At 24.7% G+C, this 23448-nt stretch overlaps 1 protein-coding gene and 1 long non-coding RNA gene across 7 annotated transcripts in view; one reads left to right on the top strand and one right to left on the bottom strand.

Annotated features, from left to right (window-relative positions):
* The window catches only part of LOC122504504 (MAGUK p55 subfamily member 2), a 53166-nt gene that overhangs the window by 20912 nt on the left and 8806 nt on the right, over positions 1–23448 (top strand). For 3 of the 6 annotated variants that reach the window (XM_043615644.1, XM_043615643.1, XM_043615646.1), the window contains 5 exons: positions 16874–17170; positions 18001–18237; positions 19924–20398; positions 20610–20944; positions 23087–23161. In XM_043615644.1, the coding sequence (XP_043471579.1) occupies positions 16874–17170; positions 18001–18237; positions 19924–20398; positions 20610–20944; positions 23087–23161 (1419 nt within the window). Of the gene's footprint in view, positions 1–7422; positions 7825–13833; positions 13861–16873; positions 17171–18000; positions 18238–19923; positions 20399–20609; positions 20945–23086; positions 23162–23448 lie in introns of those variants that run through there. The other 3 variants (XM_043615648.1, XM_043615647.1, XM_043615645.1) reach the window with 3 other exon arrangements.
* Positions 4854–6187, bottom strand: LOC122504506. Its single transcript, XR_006301840.1, has 3 exons — positions 5932–6187; positions 5646–5778; positions 4854–5331 (listed from the first exon to the last, which is right to left on the bottom strand). It is a non-coding gene; the product is annotated as an uncharacterized LOC122504506 (long non-coding RNA).

Raw genomic sequence — 23448 nt, 5'->3', positions numbered from 1 at the left:
CGAGTCAACAAATAAATTAAACATTTTAGACAATATTTTTGGTTATTGACAAAATTACACTGAAACTTCAGTTTGAGTCACAATATAACGTGCGGCGTCTCAATAATGAAACTTTTAGGGTTTTTGCACGAAAAAAAAAGTTAGTTATTTCAGCTAATTTTTAGCTACCTTAGCTAACCTTAATTGCTATTATATGGATAGCAATTATTAGCTATCACAGCTAATAATTAAGTCTCACAGCTAATTTTTTTGCTGCAACAGCTAATTATTAATTACTATAACTAAAAATTAGCTATCCATATAATATAGGAAAATTCATTTTTCTCCGTGTTTACCAAAAAAAAAATTCATTTGCAGTAAAACCTCATTTTTTGAAATACATTGAACGATTCAAATACGTGATTTAATAACTAAAACTTAGTCACCAAATGTCATGAAATGAACAAAATGAAATGAAGCGAAATGAATCAAATGAAATGAAATAATAATAAATAAAAAGAAATTTAATGGAATGAATCGAAATGTTATGAAACGATGAAAATTGAAGCATTTTTGAAAAAAACGAAATTAGTACATAAATCACAGTTACTCCTAAGGAAGTTACTAAATAGATTTTATTACTCAGCATTTTATTTATCAAAAAGAAAAGAAAAAGAAAATTTCCCTACCTCCACTCAAAATACGATGTTTTATTCATTTTTAATGGCATATACTTTTCAACCGTTACAGTTAGAAAAAAATAACTGTAACTATAACGACCTACTAAATTTTCCCGTGTCCTAAACAAGTGAACCAAAATTCTCGCAAGACTAATATAAATTTATCACCTTCTGTTAAATTGCTCTCCTCAATTATCTCATCTTATATCCAAACTGTCACATATATAACAAAAAATGAGACTGTATAATAAAAGCAGAATTATTACCATCACATATGTATATATATTGTTCCTTATAATTTACGATTTTTGCAAGAGTGACAAATTCAATTTAGTCCTAAGTTTATCAGTCCTAATTATTATATGAGTTAAGTATATACGATGGGATCAAGAGATCATGTCTCTCAATGTTTGAATTGTCCCATAATTGGCTTTGACCGTATGAACCCAATTAATTGTTAGGTCAGAGAAGTAAGATGAAGGGACTTATTGCTATGTGTGAGGCACGAGTTATTGCGATAAAATTCATAACACGCCTCGAGAGTAATAGTACATGCGTAAGTATGTAAGTATATCTATATAGTTATGTGCAACGATGTAATTTCATTCTTCAGAACAAGTCATTCGCTAAATGAGAAGTGGGGATTGGTGACGATGAGAGAGTAAGAGAGTGGGGGCGAGAGAAACGAAGAGATTTTTCAGTGACGGTTTTATGAATGACCGTACCCATTTGCCCTCATACATTGTGTGTAGTACTGGTGACACACTTATTCCCTTTTATAGGGATAAACAATATTTCCTGTGACCTACATTTTTGTATTCAAATGTTTTTTTCAATTTTTTACATTTTTTTTCGTAATTTACAAAAATACAGAACGAAACAAAAATACAATATTATTTAAAACACTTCCAGAAAATTATAAATCAAATCTTTGATGATAAAATTTTTTTATTATTTCGCATATGTTACTAATAACTGATAATACTAATAAATAATAATAAACTAATTATTATTATTATTATCATTATATATTCATAAATAATTTTACATATAATTTCATATTCTTAATATTTTTATATTACTAAACTACTCTGTACGAATGGAGAAAGGCTATTTTACCGTTCTAAATTAAATAAATAATATTAAAATGATAAATTCTTTTTGAAAAATTTTCTTAAATATCAGTGACTTTTTATAATCTTTAAATCTGTTTTAGTGAAAGTCGTCTAATAATTTAAATTTATAAACATTTTCACTCATTTTTGGTAGAACTTATAACTATAATTTTTTTTATTCAGATATTACTAGTTTTAATAATTAGTATTTAGTATATATTTCTTATAAAAATTATAATTAGTTAAAAAAAACTCAAAGTAGTAAAAAAATTTTATCAGTTTTCAGTAGAATATATAACTATTTAGTTAGTTTAATTTTAATTTTTGATATTTATTTATTAGTTATAAAATCATAATGTAATTTAATATAAATTGGTGAAAAAATTTACGCAGTTTTAATAGAATTTCACTAATTAGTGAAATAATTTTTTAAACTTTGAATTTATATTAATAAAAATATTAATAAATACTAATTTTTAGTAGATAAAACTATTTATTTAGTACTTTTAATAATTAGTATTTAAGTAGTTACTTATTTTAAAAACCATAATTTTGTTTAATTGAGTAAGTAAAAATATATACCAATTTTTTATTTGAACTAAATAATTTAGTTGGCTCTGAGACAAATATAGGTAAATAAATTATATTTCAATTAGTAGACGACCATTTACTTATTTTTAAAATTAAAAAATTAAACCATTATTTTTAAAAGAACGAATAAATAGAAAATCTAATTATTATTTGTACAATATAATTAACCACAGTTTAAAAAAATAAATTCCTTTCAAATAAATAAAATCTCTTTTTTCAATAATTTTAAAAACTTTCATTTTCAATTTATAAAATTCTCTCAAAGAATATTTTTTTACGCAGCACTATAAAGAATAAAAATCAAAGCAACGTGTGTGACACAATATATATATTTGAAAAACGAAAGTTTCTTTATGTGACGCAAGTTTTTCTTTTTTCCTTTTGTGTAATACGGAAATCAATAAAATAGCATCAGGATTAAAGGTGAATAAAACGTATAAAGGTTTAAAGGGAATAATAAATTCTATGATTTACAGCGAGTGAAATTTCATCGATTTTTATGTAAGAGAAGTTTGTATTATGTCACACACGGCATAACACAAATTATTCTATATATTTGGAAAACCAGTTTTTTTCCTCACTTATATATTAAATATTCAATGCGTTACAAATTCTATAAATTATCGGAAATATTTGAATCGATTTTGTGAAATAGAAAATGTTTTTCAAAATATTTTATTGCTTTAAATTAAAAAAATTCTATTGGAAAATAGTTTACAAATTTTGCAAACGAGGATTTCTATGTATAAATTCCCAACATTTTTGATTGTTTTAAATTAAAAATTGTATTGGAAAAAAGAATTTGAAAATTTTTGCAAACGAGATTTAATAAATTTTTTAATTAACAAATAAATAATAAATAAACGAAAAATAATAAATAATAAAATTGTTGATAATGTATTTATAAGCCCTAGGGTGTCCGTTATTTTCCAAGTTAGCAATCAGGAGAATATTTTTTTAATAAATTTATTTTGACAAATTTTCAAATTGTTAACGTTCACGTCAACAATGTTATAACGATTCATTTGTTTTTAAAAATGCAAGGTAACAATTTGAAAATTTGCAAAAATAAATATTTAAAAAAAAATTCTCTTGATTGACAGAATGGTTTAGCCCGCTTGAAATTCATAGGAAATGTTCATAATTATTTTAAGAATTTGTAGTAAAAATTTGATAACAAATAAAGGTGGTGTTTTTGAGAAAATTGATCTTATTTATTTTCAGAAAATCATCCCCTATTTTTATAATTTTAAATATTTTTTCACAAACTGGATTGTGAAGAGGACAAGACCATCTACAAGACCCAAGAAAGAAAATTAAATTATACTCAAAAGAAAAAAAAATGACAAGCAAAACAATTTTTTTTCTATAACATGAAGTTAGTCGACCTGCCTGATTTGTAATGGATTTAGTCTACTGTGTGATTCTTGGATAGTTTATGAATTGAAATTATTGTTATGGTCCAATTGGATGCATAAAACAAGAAACTTTCAATGAAATACCGAAGAAAAATTAATTAATAAGTAGATTTAGCAAAATAATCAGAAAAATCAATAAAAATGAAATTGACCTTTTTAAAACTTGTGTAATAAATTTTTCGCGATAATATGAAAACTTCTCTATCCAAAGGAATCATAATAGAAGCAAAATCAAGCATTGTTGGTTTGTCAAAGAGTATTATAAACGAAATAAAAATTATTTTCTAAAAAGTGCAAAAACTCATGTTAGTTAAATGGGAAAATTATTGTTATTAGGCCGGGTTAAACGGCATTGTAAAAACTTTTTCTAGTTTCTAGAATTGTTTTTAGGTCAAAAAGAAACGATTTTGACGATACCCAAATGAAAATAGCTAACTTGGGAAATAACGGACACCCAAATAAGCACATTATCAATAATTAATAGAGTTCCGAGGGGGTATATACTCCCGTATTGGAGTGTACACTCTTCTTGTAATAGTCGTGTAATATCGCGTAATAGGGCGTAATAGTACGTTATTACGTGGATGTAATACCTAGAAATATCTCTGTACTCTCTAAATTTGAATTAGTGAAATTCCACTTATTGCCAGCGAATAGTCACTTTTTGAAATAGCGATAAGTATACCACTGAGAATTAGTGAATATTCGCTGATTCAACCAGTGAAAAATAATATCACTTATTGAATAAGTGAAAATTCCACTGATTTAAGTAGCGAAATTTTTTAAAAAATTTTTTTATTGAAATTTTGAATTTAAAAATTAAATTTTTGATAAAAATAATTAATCTATCGTATGATTTAAATATTACCTGAAGTATTGAATACTTTTTTAATAGAAACTTAATTTTTAATTTCTCTGCAGTAAAATTATCGATGTTTCGAATTTGAGAAAAATATTTTTTTAAAAATTAAAAATTGTTTGTAACTTATTAAAATGAACTTGTAAAAAAATTTTTCTTTAAATAAATTGAAGCGAAAAGCACGTAGTAGTGAAATAAAATTAAAGATATATTTAAAGAAAAATACAAATTTTATTTGTAAATTTACATTTATAGGAAATATAATTACTGAAATAGTGCAAAGAAATAAAAATTATATAATCGAACGAATGATGACAAGTGTTGCACTAATTATCTGAGAGATTCATGCCTTCAGTAGTTTCGTCTAATGTTAAATTAGTTAAATTTACGTGAAATGATGTAACAATGCCACGAGGTTGATTATTTACCTCGTAGACATAACTGTCCATAAAATTAAAAAAATTTTGTAAACCAATGGGATAGCATAAATTTAACGCGAAGTAAACTTTAAACAACAAATCGAAAGCATTCACTGGTTCATTGTTTGAAGGTTTGAGAAAGAAGCCATCTCCTTGGACAAAATAAGTGTTGCACCCATTTTGTCCTTTGGTGCACAAAATATATGGCTGAACAGCCGTGTTTGACTTCAAAGCCGATTCCTTGACTGAATAAGGCAAGTTAGTCCCCTCCTAAAATAAATATTTAAAAAATTATTTATTGATCCTTAATTTTTTTTCTCATTTACTAGAAATTTTTATTTTTTATGCAAAATTATTTTATGTTAATTAAAAAATGAATTTTTTAAATAAGGAAATATTTAATTTACATTTTTTGCATTACAATACTATACTAATTTTTGAAAATATTTATCCAGAAAGAAAATAATATTATTTCATTTAAACATTCAAAAAATCTGAAATAACATGTTGAATTGATTTTAAATAATATATATCATTTCAACAAAAAAACATGCACAGTAAAATATATTTATTAAGAAACGAACCTCTCAAAGTAGACAATGTTTCTTCCGAAACGCCAAACTTTCTTAACTCGTCTTCGTAATTATTTTCCTCAGTCATTGAATTTATATTTGCAGAAATTAATTATTATTTTAAACGTGTATCGAGCCCTTCCTTCTGTATAAACAATTTAAAAGTAAAGAATATTTAATCTTAGAGAGAAATAGAACAATCAAAACAAAAGATATTTGAGGTTAGGTATAGTTCTTTAGTAGTAATAAATATATAGTTAAACAAATATAGTTGCTAATAAGTTTAAAGTTAACTTACCTTATTTTATGATATTTTTCGGTGAATAATAAAATGTAATCTTTAATTATAAATCTCCTCACAAATTATCAATTTCCTCGGTTTAAACGATTCACTCACGAGTTTCACTGTCAACAAGACGCAACTAAACGACGAGAGACAGTGGATTTATGCGCAGACGCAATTTTCACTAATTCAAAAGTGGGATTCACTATTTTCCAGTGACAACTACATTCACTGATCAAATAGCGAAATTTTCACTAATTCAGAAGTGAAATTCGCTATTTTCCAGTGACAACTACATTAACTGAATCAAATAGTGAAATTTTCACTAATTCAAATTTAGAGAGTATTGCCCTGTAATACCCTGTAATACTTGGTAATAAGTGTAATTTTAGCGTAATAAGTGTATTGGAGTGTACACGTTTTCAACCAGTAAATACCCCCTCGAGAGTTCTTTAGGATTAAAATAATCATATAAATTTGTTACAAACACTTGAGTATTTAATAAAATATAAGCATTTTATTAATGAAAAATTACGAATGCTTCAGTAGTCGGACACTTTTTTCTATAGTCGGAAACATCAGTCAAACATTTTTGATTTATAAAGTAAAAAAGATAATTTTTTAATTATTTCCTGCTGGAAAATTAAATTAAAGCTTATTAGAAGTTAATAATATAATATTTATTTATAATATTTATAATTAATTATCAATAAAACTTTGTGCTACTCATTGCGCTACTCGAAAATGGTTTAGAACTGCGCAATTATTAATATTATAATAACAAATAATAGATTTACTAATATTATTATTTTTATTAGTATTACCATTATTTATTGTACTAAATAATTAATAAAATAATATAAATAATACTAAAATATAATAATGAATAATACGTCGAAATTCAAAATTTGCTTTTCTATAAATTTTCAGCGAAAAGTGAAACTTACATCCAAGAGGAAATTTATTTGCTATATTTGCCAAGCAAAATTTGTTGCAAACTTTCCTACTTATTCGCATTGCAAAATTCCTAAAAAAAATACATATACTATCTGTATACAGAAAAGAACAAAAAGAAATGCTCAAAAAATAGTATAAAACGCAAAGAAAAATTTTCGAAAATAAATCAATAATAAATCTCAAGATAATTGTTTATATGAAAATTCTCAACACTTGCACTTTCTATACAATCTCTCTTTCACAGCATCCGGAATTGATTTCTTATAAAAAGAAAGAAAATTTATATATCGAGAACATATCTATCAGATTAGATGAATACCATATCTTAATTTCCATTTTTCAAAGAAATTCCTTTTTCTCTCCACTTATAATATCGAAATTAATCTTCCTTAAACTGCATTTAATAGATAGATAGAAGTCTATTCAAAATGCTGCATCTCTATATAATAACACTCCATATATCTTATCCAAAAGGACGATCGCGCTGAGGCCACGCGCCATTCGTACATATTTATAAATATATATATAGTGGGTCATATTTTATACAATCCGGTGCCCCACGATGATACGTTCCTGATTGTAACGTAACGGAGTGTTGCATTCAAAGACCGCGGTGACGGGGCCCCCACCTGTTTCAGAAACCAAGTAAGTTGATCGGGCTGCCTACAACCAAGGGGAAATATCGTAGGCGCGGCAGTTTTCTGACGCTGCTCCTCCATCAAAGAAGCCCATGAAACAAACGGGGGCTTTCCCTTTTTTCCTCTAAAATAAATATAACAAAAATATAGAGAACCGAAATAAGAGAGAGTCAGTGTGTGTATGTGTGTGCCTTTGGTTTCTTTCATTGCCCCTAAACACGATCGATAATTTCAAAGCAACCCCCGGAAAACGCAGTTCGCGACCCCTATAAATGTTTCGCTATTAACATTTCAAAACGGAAGCGTTCAGCAGGTGAGATAATAAATACAATTTTAAAAAAGAAAAAAAAATTGTTCTACTTTTTCAAGAAAATTTCTCTTCGCCTATTGTTTGGAAATATTTGGTGCAAAACGTTTCTTTGTAAATTCTCATAAAAAAAAGAGAAGGTATTTTTATTTTTTGAAAGAAAAAAAGGAAAAAAATCACTGACGCTATAATCGCGCATTCCATACGTTGCGAATTGTGTATACGTTATGTATGCGAGGAAGGTGATTCAGTCATTTGCCATATAGTGACTACATGTGCGCGATTAATATAGTTTGATTTATTCATTTATGTCAAGAGAGAGAAAAAGAGAGAGAGAGGGCTTGATTCGCAACGTGGGCGAAATTTTGTTGATTACATGCAATTCTTGTCATTTCCGCTCGTTTCTAGAAAACTATTTTATAATATACAATGAGCAAAAGTGAAATCTTTCGCCAGGGTATGTAGAAAATGATACATTTTTCACAGAAGATGAAATTTCAAAATTATTCACTTTGAAATAAAAAAACACTGAAAAAAATGAAAAAAAAATAATGGAAAAACAGTGAAAAAAAATTGTATTTAAATAAGCAAATATTATTTGAATCAAACCATGGATTATGTGACAACTAATTTGATATTTGCCAATAGTAAACAATTGTTTATTTTATTATCAAATAATTATTTGCACTCAAAGGAAATTATTTTTATTTCAATCGAATAAACTCTATGCGAATCAATAATATTCTGTATATGAGGGAAATATAATATTCCTAAAGTGAAACACACTATTTTATTATTTTAATCAAAAATTATTTGATTAAAACACATTTTCAGATTTAAATAAAAATTATGTGATTCAAGTAAAAATTGTTCCATACAAATGAAATTTATTCGATTTATTTAATTAAAAAATATTTGATTTGAATAAAAATTATTGGATTGAAATAAACTGTTTTTGATGTAATTAAAAATTATTCCATTTAAATAATCAATTTTTTTAAACATACAAGTAAACATTTATTGATGCAAATAAAAATTATTCCTTCCAAATAAAATATTTATTTAATAATTAGAGTAATCCATTTTTTGAACCAAATAATTTTTTCCCCTTCAGTGTATTTATCGCACTATTATTGTAAAAAAAGTATCGCAAACAAATATTGCTGGTACTAAAAAATAACATTAAAAGTTGGTTAAAGTTCTAACAAAAAGATTCAAGTTTCATTTTATAGTAAAAGTCGAAGAAGAAAAAAACAATGGAAATATTGAAATTAAATTTATTTATAGTTTGCATGAATTTGCAAATTTTTGTTATTATTGGCAGGACATTGTTTTTACAAACTGATAATTGTTTACGTAAATTTTGCCAAGTGTTGAATATAAAATTTATGCTGAAATAAACAAAATAAATAAACGTTAATAATGAAAAATCATTCAGAAATATAAAATAAATATAAATTTCATGTATATAACAGATAAAAAATTAAATCTCTTAGTTTTTAATTAATTAAAAAATAACTAATTTTATAGCAAAAGAAAAAAAACTATAGGTACACTGATTCAAATAATATTTCTATTAATAATTGACTCAAAAAACTAATATAACTATTATTATTATATTTTTTATTATTACTATAAAGTAACGTAAAAGATGATTTGATTAATTATTTGTTAAATTCTTTTTTACATTGTTTCAAAATAACTATGTGTTTTTAATTAAATCAATTAAACTTGATTAATTCATTTATTAACTATAATAAGTTATCAAACGCTGGTTAGACTGTAAATAATAAGAAGAAGAATTGAAAATTAATAATAATTGTTGAATAAATAATAGTAAACAACAATTAAATGAAAAGTAAATAAAAATTAAATACTAGCAGAAATAATTTGCAAAAAATTAAAAAAACGAAAAAATTCAGATTGAAGTTAAAAACAATCATTGAAAACTGACAGAAAAAAAAATTCATTCACCGGTAAAATAATTTCCAGTCTGTTCTGAATTGTACACCTATATGGCATATATATTCGTTTTGTAAAAACAAAGTGGCCTCCATTCGTATTTCACAATCGAGAGGAGTCGAAGGTCTATATATACATGAATGCCACAATGTCCTCGTGTAAAAGGCAGGTGTGGATTGTAAATTCAAGTGCCTAGTGTTTGATTTCAAGATACAACTTCTCATGATGAATCTTATTATAATGAAAAAAAAAGAAAGAAAGAAAAAAATTTCGAAAACCGTAGTGGAACGTGACATTCGATATACAAGGTGTATCTACTTCATATACAAAAAGTAGTAACGGCAGTAACAGTCAGACAAGTACACGCTGAGATTCAATGTCAGATGATGTGCACTGTTTATTTATATGTTGATGACATTATAATTATACAATTACACTATTCACATGTGTGAAACTATATCATTTTATGTAACTATTTTCATTTTTTCATAATAAAAATACTTTCTCGTCAATATGTAATTTATTATATTTCTCAAAAATATAGAGTATATGTATATATATACACTGAAAAAAAAAAAGTATTGAACCAAGAAAATTTTTCTTGGTTGAAGTAAATCGTGGGATTGAATACGGCCAAGACTATTAAAGTATTGATTCAAGAAAACGATTTTCTTGACATAGGATATTTGGGAGAAGAACATATATTCTTGATCCAAGAAAATATGGAATTCGACCAAGAAGTTAGTCTTCTTATACGAAATATAAAATGTATTAAATGAATAAAATATTTTCTTGTTCTAAGAATATATATAGATGATTGAATTATTTTATTCGATTCATTCAATGTTTTGTAACGTTCGTTCAAGTAATTCAAGATTAAATGAAGAAAACATTTATTTTGTGAGAAGAACAGATATTCTTGATCCAAGAAAATATGGAATTCTACCAAGAAATTAAGTAGCATGTAAGAAATGCAGAATATATTAATTCAAAATCATTTATGTATCAAATCAAGAAAGTATGTTCTCTGTCCGAGAAAATATTTTCTTGATTTGAGAAAATTTATAGTTTTCAATCAAAAAAATACTTTCTCAATACAAGTAAATTATTTACTTAAATTACCCCCCCCCCCCCCCTTACCTCCATCCCATCTTTTCTAATACTTAGGTCAAACATTTTTATTATTTAATTAATTAACATTTATATTTTTTATTTAAATAATTAAATAATTATTATTTTACATATATATTTACATTTAATTAATACTTAACACAAATACAACAAATATACCTTGAAAGAAAATTTTCCACGGTCGGAGGAATTGAACTCGGGTTGCACGCACCAGAAGCCGTCACGCTACCACTATGCCATCCTAGCCTCAATGGACAGTTTTCAAAAACTGATATTTAAGTTGCATATACATTTGAAGAAAAATATTTTCTTGGATCAAGAACACCGGCATTGTGTTAAGTAAAAAAAAGTTTCAAAGCAAATAAATAAAATGATTCGATTCAAGAAACATGAATTCTCCAGACAATACTTTATTATTTCGCTTAAGAACATATATTCTAGATTCAATACTTTTTGGTACTTCGGAAAAGTAAAATATTTGGTTGAAATAATTACATATTTAGTTCCGCCAAATACTACATTCTTAATTCAAGAATTCTGTTCAATGCTAATAATTACTTGACACAAGAAAATGAATTTCTTTCTTCAAATAAATATGGGATTAATAGAATATAATTTTTAATCGACTTGAAACAAATATTTACTTATATTAAGATCTTACACTTAATTGAATTGAATAAATAAAATATTTCATTCCAGAAAATATAACATTCTCGCAAGAAATTAATGATTTTGAAACATGAGAATATAGAAATGCTTCAAGTAAAAGAAATGCTTAGATTAATTAATATTTCTTTGAAACAAAATAATTTTTAATTGAGTTGAAACAATTATTAACTTGTATTAATCTTCCCATTTTCTTGGCTCAAGACTATGGGTGTTGGATGAAATAAATAGTTGCTTTAAAGGAAATAAAAAAATTATTTGACTCAAGATACCAAATGACTCAAGGTAAATTACTTGACGTGAGAACATGATATTCTTGATTCAATACTTTTTCGAGACTTGGCGCATGTAAAACAGTTCGTTTGAAACAGTAAGATATTTACTTATGTCAAACCCATATTTTCTTATTCCAATAACTTTGATCAATGCTCAAAATTACTTGACACAAGAAAATAAATTTCTTCCAATAAGAAAATATGGGTTTGTTTCAAGTAAATCAGGTCAAGAAAATGCATTTACTTGATTCAATGAACTTTTTTTTTCAGTGTATATATAATAAATCTCCCGTTAGTTTCCATTATTTTTTTATTTTATTCCACTTTACTCTTCAATGCATTTTATGGACAAAGTTTAAGGAAGGCTTTTAAAACTATTATTTTTAAGAGTATCATTAAATATTTGAATATTTAAATATTTTACCTTTAATAATAGTTATTTATATTTTATTATCAATAAAATTTTTACTTTATGAAAGAGGAATTCATTGACGAATAAGAAAGTATTTGAAAATTTGAAAGTGTTAATTATATGGTGAAAAATTGTTCAGTATTAAAATTCGTAAACATTTTTACTAACTTTTGGACATTTTTTGTACACAAAAAGTCTCTCTAAATTTGAATTCGTAAAAATGTTTATTAATTTAAATTATAGTGATTGACTTTTTGCTTTTGAACTAGTAAATTTTACTAATAAATAGTAATTTCTACACTGAAAAAAAAATTTATTTGATTCAAATAACCGATTAATGGACTATTATCAATTAAATATTTAATTGAATCAAATAATATTTATTGGAGTCAATTAAATGATATTTGCTTCAAATACTGAAATTGTTAGTTCAAATACCATTTAAATATTTAATTGACTCCAATAAATATTATTTGATTCAAGTAAATATTTAATTGATAATTGTCAATTAATTGGTTATTTAAATCAAATAAATTTTTTTTCAGTGTACTAATTTATTAGTAAAATTCACTATAATTCAAAAAGCAAAAAGTTAATATTTTCTTATTAATATTAAGTAGGGCTTAATTCAACTCCAAATAGATTAATTAATAAATTAATCAATGTTTGGATTAATTTTTTTCATGAAAAAATCTAAATCAAAACCAAATTATTTTTAAAACATTTTGAAAAAATAATCCTTCGATAAATTATTTTAATCCTTAATGGATTAAAGCGTTACAGATTATTTTAATCCATTTTGGTGTTAAAATAAAATACCCCAAAATTTTCTGCGATAAAAAAGAATATATGACGCGCTCCCAAGAAAGATACCTATAAAGGAAACGAATTTTAGGTTTTATGTTTGTTGTATATTTATCTTGATTAAAAGTTCATTTCTAATTATGTCAATTTGAAACCAGTTTTTATTGAATATTTTTTATGTATAAAGAATAATTGAATATCAATCATTTGTAATAGTAAGTGATTCTCATTCTGTATTTTTATTTCCAAAATTATAAAATATAAACAGAACCTACAATGTTGTACTTCTTAGGTATACCTTTCTTGGGAAAGCCTCGCATATTTTTAAATTCTTTAACAAAATCAGTAGTAATAATAACAATAATTATAGTTACAATAAATATTGTCTGTAAAAACGAAAATATATTAAATACTTTCTGTAAAACAAAAAATAGTTTTAAAAACAATTTAAAAACGAATTTTAAAAACAGCACAAAAATTAAAGATAAAATTGCAATAAAATTTATCCAACATTTAAAATGCACATTGAGATTGATATAGTACTATTGTTTTACGTTTTATTTTCTGAAATGTTTTCATAATGCACGCAACATATCACGAGAATTTCCGTTTGTTTTTTAATAACATACATTATATTCACAAGACAAACAATTAATTATCATAAAAATGTCACGTAACGTTACTTTTGTTCATAAATTCAAAAATTGATATCGCTTTCAGGTATGATAGATAAGAAATTCACTTTTGAAATAGTAAAATTTACGTAGGCAGTATATTCTTATGTGCACACCAGTAAGTATAAAGTTCTTAAATGTAGCTTTCTCTCGCATTTATGCGTTTACAAGTGTGTGTTCTGCCATGTACAATGAAATCTGAGTGTATATCACGTGTGTGTAAAAATAAAAAGAAAAAGAAAAACTTTGTGATAAATGAGGCCACTAAAATACAAAATATTTCCATCGGGGAATGTCAATAAAAAATTGTTTGTTTCAAAAACAATAACAATTTGTCTTAATAACACAATCATTCATTTTAAGACAGACAACATATTATCAATTTTTCATTATGCTATAATGATTTTAATGATTTCTTGCAGTCTCAGTTCTTTAATAATATTGCACTGGAAAAACTGCACTTGATTCAAATAAACGATTATACTTGCACGGAGGAAAGAGATTGTTATTGTGACAATCGGATTGTTAATATATAGAACTATTTGTTTTGTTGTTCTAACAATTTAGATTCGTTTAAAACAATACTTCGTTTAACAATAAATCTGTTTAGGCAATAAAAAATTTTGTAACAACAAAAGAAATTTTTTAGATCTATTTTAACAATTCTTTTTTCTCGTGTGTTTATTGTTAAATAAATATTTATTTCTACTAAATAATATTTCATTAATCCAATTAAATTGTATTTTTCTCGAAAACTAAAATTATTGGTTTAAATAATATATTTCAATTAAATGAAAATTATTTGTTAAGTAAATATTTATATTACAATAGACAAGTATAATTGCTTATTTGAATCAAATAAATTTTTTTCAATGTAAAAAGAAGTTATAATAAATCAAAATAAATATTGCAAAAATTCTACCACATACAATTTTGCAACCGGTAAACACTATTTTAATGTTTCGTAAAAAATAAATATTTTAAATAATAACCGGAACTCGAGAGATGAAAAAGTTAAAATATGTGTCATGAAGAAAAAGAAACTGAATTGAAAAACAAAATAAATGATATCTAAATGCATTTTAAGAAGTGTAATTAAGAGGTTTTTTCAAGATTACGAAATCAACGACCTTTTGAATCAGCCAAATGAATATTATTTAACCTTCACATTCTAGGCTAATTATTCAATTAGTATCCATCAAATTATCTTATTTTATTTGTTCCATTGTCGCTGTAAAATCTCCGTTTTATGTAAGAAAATGCGAAACTCAGATTTTTATTACATTATTTATATAAATTCAAAGAAAATTTATTTACCAAATTGGGGAAAATTACTATAATTGTTTTATAATAGTGTAAAAAATAAAATAACTCATAAAAAAACTTCGAAAAAGATAACTACGAGTAATTAAAAAATAACTCGTAATATATAATAAAATTTAAATGCAGAGAAGATGTTTATTTTGGTAAAGTAATGTGTATTTATATCAAGTAAAGTATATTTGACTCAAGTAAAATGTATTTGACTCAAGTAAAGTGTATTTGACTCAAAGAAAGTGTAATTGAATCAAATAAAGTTTATTTGAATTAAAAGAATATATTTAATTACAGGGTTGTCACAAAAATTAAATTTTGTTCTTCCTTGACTTTTCCCTGATTTCCAGACAAAATTTTGACTTTTTGCATGACCCTAAAAAATATTCTGATTCACTCTAAAAATGAATAGATACTCAAAAAAATTTTCTAAAACATTTCTTTACGAATTATTTTAATTGTAAAATTATTCGAAAACATCAATAGTTTTATTTAAAATAAATATTATAAGAATAATATATAAAAAGAAAGAATAAATTTTATTTTGAATTCCGTGTAAGAATCTTAAATAAATAAATAAATAATTATTTTTCCATAAGAATTAAGATTTTCAAAAATTCCAAATTCAAAACCTCTTTGAAATTCAACAACTTATAAGAATATTATTATAAAACATGAAGAAATCGATTCAATTATTTCTAAAAATTCACGCTATAATGCTTTTAATATTCAATTATTTATTATCTAAAATTTTAACTGAAATTCATTTTTAAATCAATTTTTATTAGAAAATTCTACGAGAATTCAATTATTTGAATATAAAAAAATAAATAATTTATTGACTAATTGAATGTTTCTCAAAATTGAATTCTCATAAAGAATATTATAAACAAATACTTAAAATCCTAAAAAGAATTTCATTAATTTATGAAAATAATGGAATTATTGCGAATAAATTTATAAAAAATTTGCAAATAATTGAATTCGTGTGAGATTTTTATTATTTAAGAAAATATTAAAATATTTTCATTGAATTGAGGAGAATTTTGAAAATAATTGAATTTCTGCGAAGAAATTTATTACTTTTGAAAATAACTGGATTTTTGTAAACATTTGTAACTTCTCCAAAATTCAATTTTTTTAGTGTTTTTAACTAAAATTCTTCTATAAATCCATTATTTTTAATAATTAATTAAATATGTATTAAAGAATTTAACTATTTTCGGAAGAATTTGAATTTATTAAAATTTTTCAAAACTCTAAGTTCTTTAAAATTTTTAATTAAATTCATTCAAAATCGAAATTTTATTTATTTATTTTTTTCAATTTCAATTTGAAACCTTTTGAAGTTCATCTATTTATGAAAAGTGTAAAAGTAACTTTTTTAAAATTTAATTATTTTGAAATATTTAAGTAAATTATTCATTAATTAATAATTTATTATATATATATAAGAAATAATTTTATGATAGTTCTTCAAGAATTAAATTATTTAAAATAAATTATTGTGAGAAATAGAAAAAAATTTATGGTTTTGTATTACAATATTCCTGGTAATTTCATAGTTTATGAGGCAAACAAAAAGACACCAAAATTCAGAATTTTCTTATAAATTCTAAAAATTTAATCTCTGACTACAAAAATCCCTGACCAATTCTACTTTCCCTGAATTCCCTGACCTCTGGCAACCCTGAATTAGATAATAAATTAATTAATTACATAAAGATTATGTTAATTAAAAAATTATTTAATATTAAATTATTTTTAATCTTATCAGTTTTTCTTAATTATTAATCATCGTTTCTTTTCTTTTGAAGGTCCAGGAACGATTGGAGGATCCTCCAGCACCTCTAGAGCCAATTTGCTCTGACATTTGTGACATTGTTGATGAGATACGTCACAAATATCTCTATTCATATAAATCAAACGAAAGGGAATTAAATGCCCTATTAAAAAATCTACATCTCAAAGCACTATTGGAGACACACGACGCAATAGCAAAACTTCGCGATTCACCGCAAAGTCCAAATCCACGATTTTCAATAATGCCAGCTGACGAAAGAACGGAAGCTGTCCGAATGGTTGGACTGAGAAGGCAGCCCGACGAACCATTGGTAAATTTTTCTCATGTCATCATATCTCTCCTCTACACTATTTTTGTTTATTGTTACAAGAAAATGATGTAAAAATAAATCAAAATAACGTGTTTGTGTGTGTTTTTCAAAAAATCAAAAATATTTATATTTATATCTCATTCACGAATCTCGCGTGTGTCATTAAAAAATTCAACTTCCGGCATGCATTGTTTACAAAATTGAAACCTCGAAATTTGACGCATTATTTATCGCTCCAATTATAAACAGTTTGAAAACCTATCTTTGAAAATTCCTGTTTATAATTTATCTCAAACTCGACAGTTAAGGCGGGAAAATGTACTTTTTATTATGGTATATAAAATACGTAATTCAAGTTTTTCGGTTGTTGAATTTTTTTTATTCTATAATATATGTTAGTATACTAATTAAATTATAATATAATTAATTTTAATAATTATATAAAATTATGCAATTACATGTAATATGATATAATAATTCAGATAGCACGTGATCTTCAGCAAGCCTGAGGCAAAATTGCTCCATATAATCTTTACATACCATTATAAATTATCTATATTAATAATCGTTGTACATACATATTTATAATAATTACCAAATTTTTATTAAATTTTTAATTGTATGTTAAATTTATTAAATTAATTTAATGTCAAATGTTTAAAAATTTGATAAAAAATATAAATTCCAGAAAAAATTCTGGTTAGAGAATTGTTTTAATTTTAATTATATTAATTAATTTAAAATTCATGAAATTATACTTTAAAAACAACAAAAAATTTCTTTTATCTATTTAAAATATATATGAATTGAAGAAAAATGTTAATTTTCAGGGACTGACAGTTCAAGTAGACGAGTCGGGAAATTTAATAATCGCCAGGATATTGGGCGGAAGTACAGCAGCAAAACAAGGTCTTCTGAGGATAGGCGAAGTTATTCTTGAAGTTAATGGAAAAGCAGTTCATACACCAGATGAACTTCAACAGGCCATAATGGAAGCCAATGACAACCTCTCACTAAAATTGGCTCCAGGAATCGCGTCAGAGGGAAATAAACCCGCGAGATCAACAGTCAGTATTCAATTTTTTAATAATTATATAATTCTTCACTGAGAAAACATTAAAAAATAATATAGTAGAAAACAAAACAATGGGAAATAATACTTCCTAATAAATGAAAAAAATAAATTAAAGAATAAAGTAAAAAATATTCTAAAAAAAGTAAACTAATAAATAATAAAATAATTTGACAGAAATATTTCGGGTCGAATTTAAAAGTTCATCAATCACAATTATTTTCTTGATAATTTCTGATAGGTCAATTTTTAAATTCGCTCCTAAATATTTTTGTTAAATATTGATATTCGGTCAAATTGAATTCCAGGAAAATTTATATTCAAACAAATATGTTCATTTTGATAAAGTAAATTTCTATTAAAATTTTTTTCTGCAATATTAAGAGTATAAAATTGACATTCCACTAAATTAAAATTCTACAAAAAAATGTCTCGCATAAATTGATATTTGATCAAATTAAATTTCTGGCAAATTAAAATTCAATCAAATTGACTTTCTGGCAAATTAATATTCTGCTGATTAAAATACTATCAAATAAAACTTTTGAAAAATTTGCTTTAATAGAGGCTATAATGCTATAATGCTTTTAATATTCAATTATTTATTATCTAAAATTTTAACTGAAATTCATTTTTAAATCAATTTTTATTAGAAAATTTTACGAGAATTCAATTATTTGAATATAAAAAAATAAATAATTTATTGACTAATTGAATGTTTCTCAAAATTGAATTCTCATAAAGAATATTATAAACAAATACTTAAAATCCTAAAAAGAATTTCATTATTTATGTAAATAATGGAATTATTGCGAATAAATTTATAAAAAATTTGCAAATAATTCAATTCGTGTGAAATTTTTGTTATTTAAGAAAATATTAAAATATTTTCATTGAATTGAGGAAAATTTTGAAAATAATTGAATTTTTGTGAAGAACTTTATGACTTTTGAAAATAATTCAAAATTCAATTTTTAAGTGTTTTTAACTAAAATTCTTCTATAAATCTATTATTTTTAATAATTAATTAAAATATATATTAAAAAATTCACTAGTTTCTGAAGAATTTGAATTATTAAAATTATTCAAAAATCTAAGTTGTTTAAAATTTCTAATTATATTCACTAAAAATTGAAATTTTTTAAAATTTCAAATTAAAACCTTTTGCAGTTCATCTATTTATATGAAAATTGTAAACGCAACTCTCTTAAAATTCAATTCATTTTGAAATATTTAAGTAATTCATTACCTATTCATTAAATAATTATATGATAGTTCTTCAAGAATTAAGTTATTTAAAAAGAAATTATTGTCAGAAATAAAAAATTTGAAAAAGTATTAGAATTTGTGGTAATTTTATAGTTTATGAGGTAAACAAAGAAGACACAAAAATTCAGAATTTTTTTATAAATTCTAAAAACCAACCCTGTCTAAGAAGAAGTAGAATAATAAAAATTGAAAGAATAATATAATACAAAAATAATAATACACAGAAAAAAAGTTTTACTTGGAACAGCGAAAAATTCCTTTGGAATAGCGAAAGTTTCAACTGTAAAAGTTACAAATTTCGCTAATATTATGAAATATGTAAAATTTCATAATGCATAATGCATAATGAAGGATTAAATAATATATTTTACAAATTTCAAATTATATTAAAAGTTTTCTAAATTATTTGCAGTGCTACATGAGGGCCTTGTTCGACTACTATCCACAGGAAGATACATTGCTTCCTTGCATGGAAATAGGACTCGCATTTCAGAAAGGTGACATTCTCCAAATCGTTGATCAGGCCGATCCAAATTGGTGGCAAGCGAGAAGAGTTGAGGGCGAAGGTGTAGGACCACCGGGACTTATTCCATCGCTTGAACTTGAAGAGAGACGAAAAGCATTTGTACCGCCGGAAGCTGATTTTGTTCATAAAATCAGTATTTGCGGAACGAGAATTTCAAAGAAGAAAAAACGCAAGATGTACGAATCAAAAGCAAATGGAGAATTTGATGGAGCTGAATTACTTCTCTATGAGGAAGTCGCGAGAATGCCGCCATTCAGGCGTAAAACTCTCGCTCTAGTCGGACCGCGTGGCGTTGGAAGAAGAACTTTGAAAAATAGGCTAATCAACAGTGATCCTGAAAAGTTTGGCACAATTGTACCTTGTAAGTTTCAAGTTTTTCCTCAATTTTTTAACCCCAATAAGAACGATAATTTTGTTTTATGTTCAAATATTTTTTTTTAAACTTAATAGAATTTTTTAGCCGATTTTCTGTAGTTTATTTAAATTTCCATTTTCCAAAAAATATCCAGAGAAAATAAAAGAAAGAAAATATTACACAAAAAATAAATGAACAAGCATAAAATTACTTGCAGATACATCTCGACAACCTCGAGTACTGGAAGAAAGTGGAAAAAGCTACTGGTTCACTGATCGAGAGGGAATGGAAATTGACATCAGGGAACACAGATATCTGGAGCATGGCGAACATGGTGGTCATTTATACGGAACAAAATTAGATTCAGTACGAGATTTAATAAGAGCGGGAAAAATGTGCGTTTTGGATTGCAGTCCAGCAGCACTAAAAATTCTTCACAACAGTACAGAATTTATGCCATACGTTATATTTGTCGCCGCTCCTGGTATGGAGCAACTCAAAAGTTTATACGATCTTGGAAGATCAACTGGAGCCAGTAATCGCAATTTAACGGTAAATTTTTTTCTCCTTAAGAGCATTTTCCCTCTCTTGATGTTTAATGTTTTGAAAATGAAACCATTAGAGAAAATAGTACTACCGAGTATGTCCCACTAGTCGTGTATTTTTTAAGATTTCTTTTATCATAATGTAAATTAATTTTCAAAAATAGTTTAATATTGTAGACTTGGAGTAAAATTATTAGTTTACTTAAACAGATTCAAGCAAATAATTTTTTTTATAATTGTTGTTAAAAAAAAGTGGACAGTAACTGGGGTATCCACGATACAAAGAAAAAATATTTCTCAATCGTTACCAAGTCCCTGAGGTTATAGCGTCAACGCTGAGCGCCGAAAAGAATTTTCTTCCACTAACAGAAAAGAATAAAACATTTTTTTCAAAGAATTTAGATTAAAAATGTGCTTAGGAAAAGTTTTAACTCCCCAGGTTAATAAAAGAGGTGAAATTACAGGGTTGCTACAGGTCAGGGAATTCAGAGGAATTTTTAAAATTCATGAGATAACTTTGAATTTTTATGTTTTGTTGTTTGTCTCCTAAACTATGAAATTATCACGAATTTTAATACTTTTTCAATTTTCTATTTCTGACAATAATTTCTTTTTAAATAACTTAATTTTTCAAGAACTATGATAAAATTATGACTTATAAATTATTTAATGAATAATTTTTACAATTTTCATAAATACTAGATTGATAGAAGAATTTTAGTTAAAAATACTAAAAAAAAATTGAATTTTGGAAAAGTTACAAATGATTCTAGAAATTCAATTATTTTCAATTATTTTTAAAAATTTTAATAAAATTCTTCGCAAGAATTCAATTATTTTTATAAACTTGATTAAAATTCGTTCTAAGAATTCAATTATTTATAAAAATAATAAAATTCTTCGCAGAAATTCAATTATGTTCAAAAATTTTAAAAAAATTCTTGTCAAAATTTCAATTGTCTTTATAAATAATAAAATTCTTCTCCGAAATTCAATTATTTTAGAAAAATTTTAATAAAATTCTTGGGAAAATTTTAACTATTTTCATAAATAATAAAACTCATCGCAGTATTTTAATTATTTTTTATACAATATTTTAATCGAATTCCTCAAAAAATCTAATTATTCTTAAAAATTTTATTAAAATTTGTCAAAAGAATTTAATTATTTAAAAATTTGTTCATAAAATTCTTTATGAGAAATCAATTTTAACAAACATTCAATTATTCAATAAATTATTTATTTTTTAATTTAAATAATTGAATTCTTCTAGAATTTTTTAATAAAAATCGATTCAAACATGAATTACCGAATAATCGATTTATTATTTATGAAAATAATTTAATTATTGCAACGAATTTTATTACATTCTTTTTAAGTAATTGAATTTTTTTGAGAAAATTTACTACTTGTAAAAATAATTGAATTCTTGCAAAGGATTTTATTAGGATTTTTGTAAATAATTAATTTTTTTTTGAAAAATGTTATGGTAATTTAAATTTATTACAAAACATAAATATCACTCCAAGTCAAAGACTCGGGGCGATCGCCTTTTTCATGTTTTGTAATAATACCTATTCTATCAACATTTTTTTGAGTATCTAATCATTTTTAGAGTGAATCAGAATATTCTTTAGGGTCAGGGAAAAAGTGAAAATTTTTTCTGGAAATCAGGGAAAAATAAAGTTAAATATTTGTGGCAACCCTGAATTAGTAAAATTTTCATCACTAAAAACCTTAAACAGTAGTGTTTAATGCTGATCGTCGACGCTAACTTCAGGGACATCCAAAGGAATTGTGAGGTATAAAAAAATAAAAAGCTAGTTAATTGTGAATAATTATTAAGCAGAAGAAATCTAAAGCTCCTAAATTTTTTTTTGCTAGCTATTGTCATTATATTGTACATTCCGATTAGATGCATGTTTCTTTTTTACTTTGAAAGTATCGATAGAATATTCCATATCGTGACCTGTTTTCTACGTACAGTAACTTTTCAAATTTGATGTAATTTTTATTTTTTTTGTTTCAAAAATAGTTATGAGATCGTTATTGCCCTTGAGAAAAAATAGTGTATTTTTATATTTTGAATTGTATTATTATCTGTTGAATGCTTTTAATTATCGTTTGTGTTTGATTATGGCTTTATTAGTTCGACCGACAGAGCTCCATCAGGTACAGTTCCAGAAGAGCGAGAACTTTGGAATCACTCGCCTCATTGTACGAGGTATGTTTTCGCACGTTTCTATTTATCATTGACGCTATGAAATCGAAAATTGTATAAAAATTAAAAATAGAAGAAAACCCTACTAATTTTAGTGCTGCATTTAAAGAATGTAAAGTAGCATTCATATTTTTATTTCTATTCTTTCTTTACAGCAAAAACATTTTTCATCTTACGAACTTTTTTGTTTTCGATTTTTCTTTCAGAAAATGAAAAAATCAAAGTTTTTTCATTTATTTTCTAATATTAATTTATTTTCTATTTACCAAACGACAATATACAGGGATCAC

This window comes from Leptopilina heterotoma, unplaced genomic scaffold (assembly GCF_015476425.1).
Source record: "Leptopilina heterotoma isolate Lh14 unplaced genomic scaffold, ASM1547642v1 Lhet_300, whole genome shotgun sequence".
Classification (NCBI taxonomy): Eukaryota; Metazoa; Arthropoda; class Insecta; order Hymenoptera; family Figitidae; genus Leptopilina; species Leptopilina heterotoma.
The sequence above is the reverse complement of the archived record's forward strand: the minus strand, read 5'-3'. Positions and strand labels throughout refer to the sequence as shown.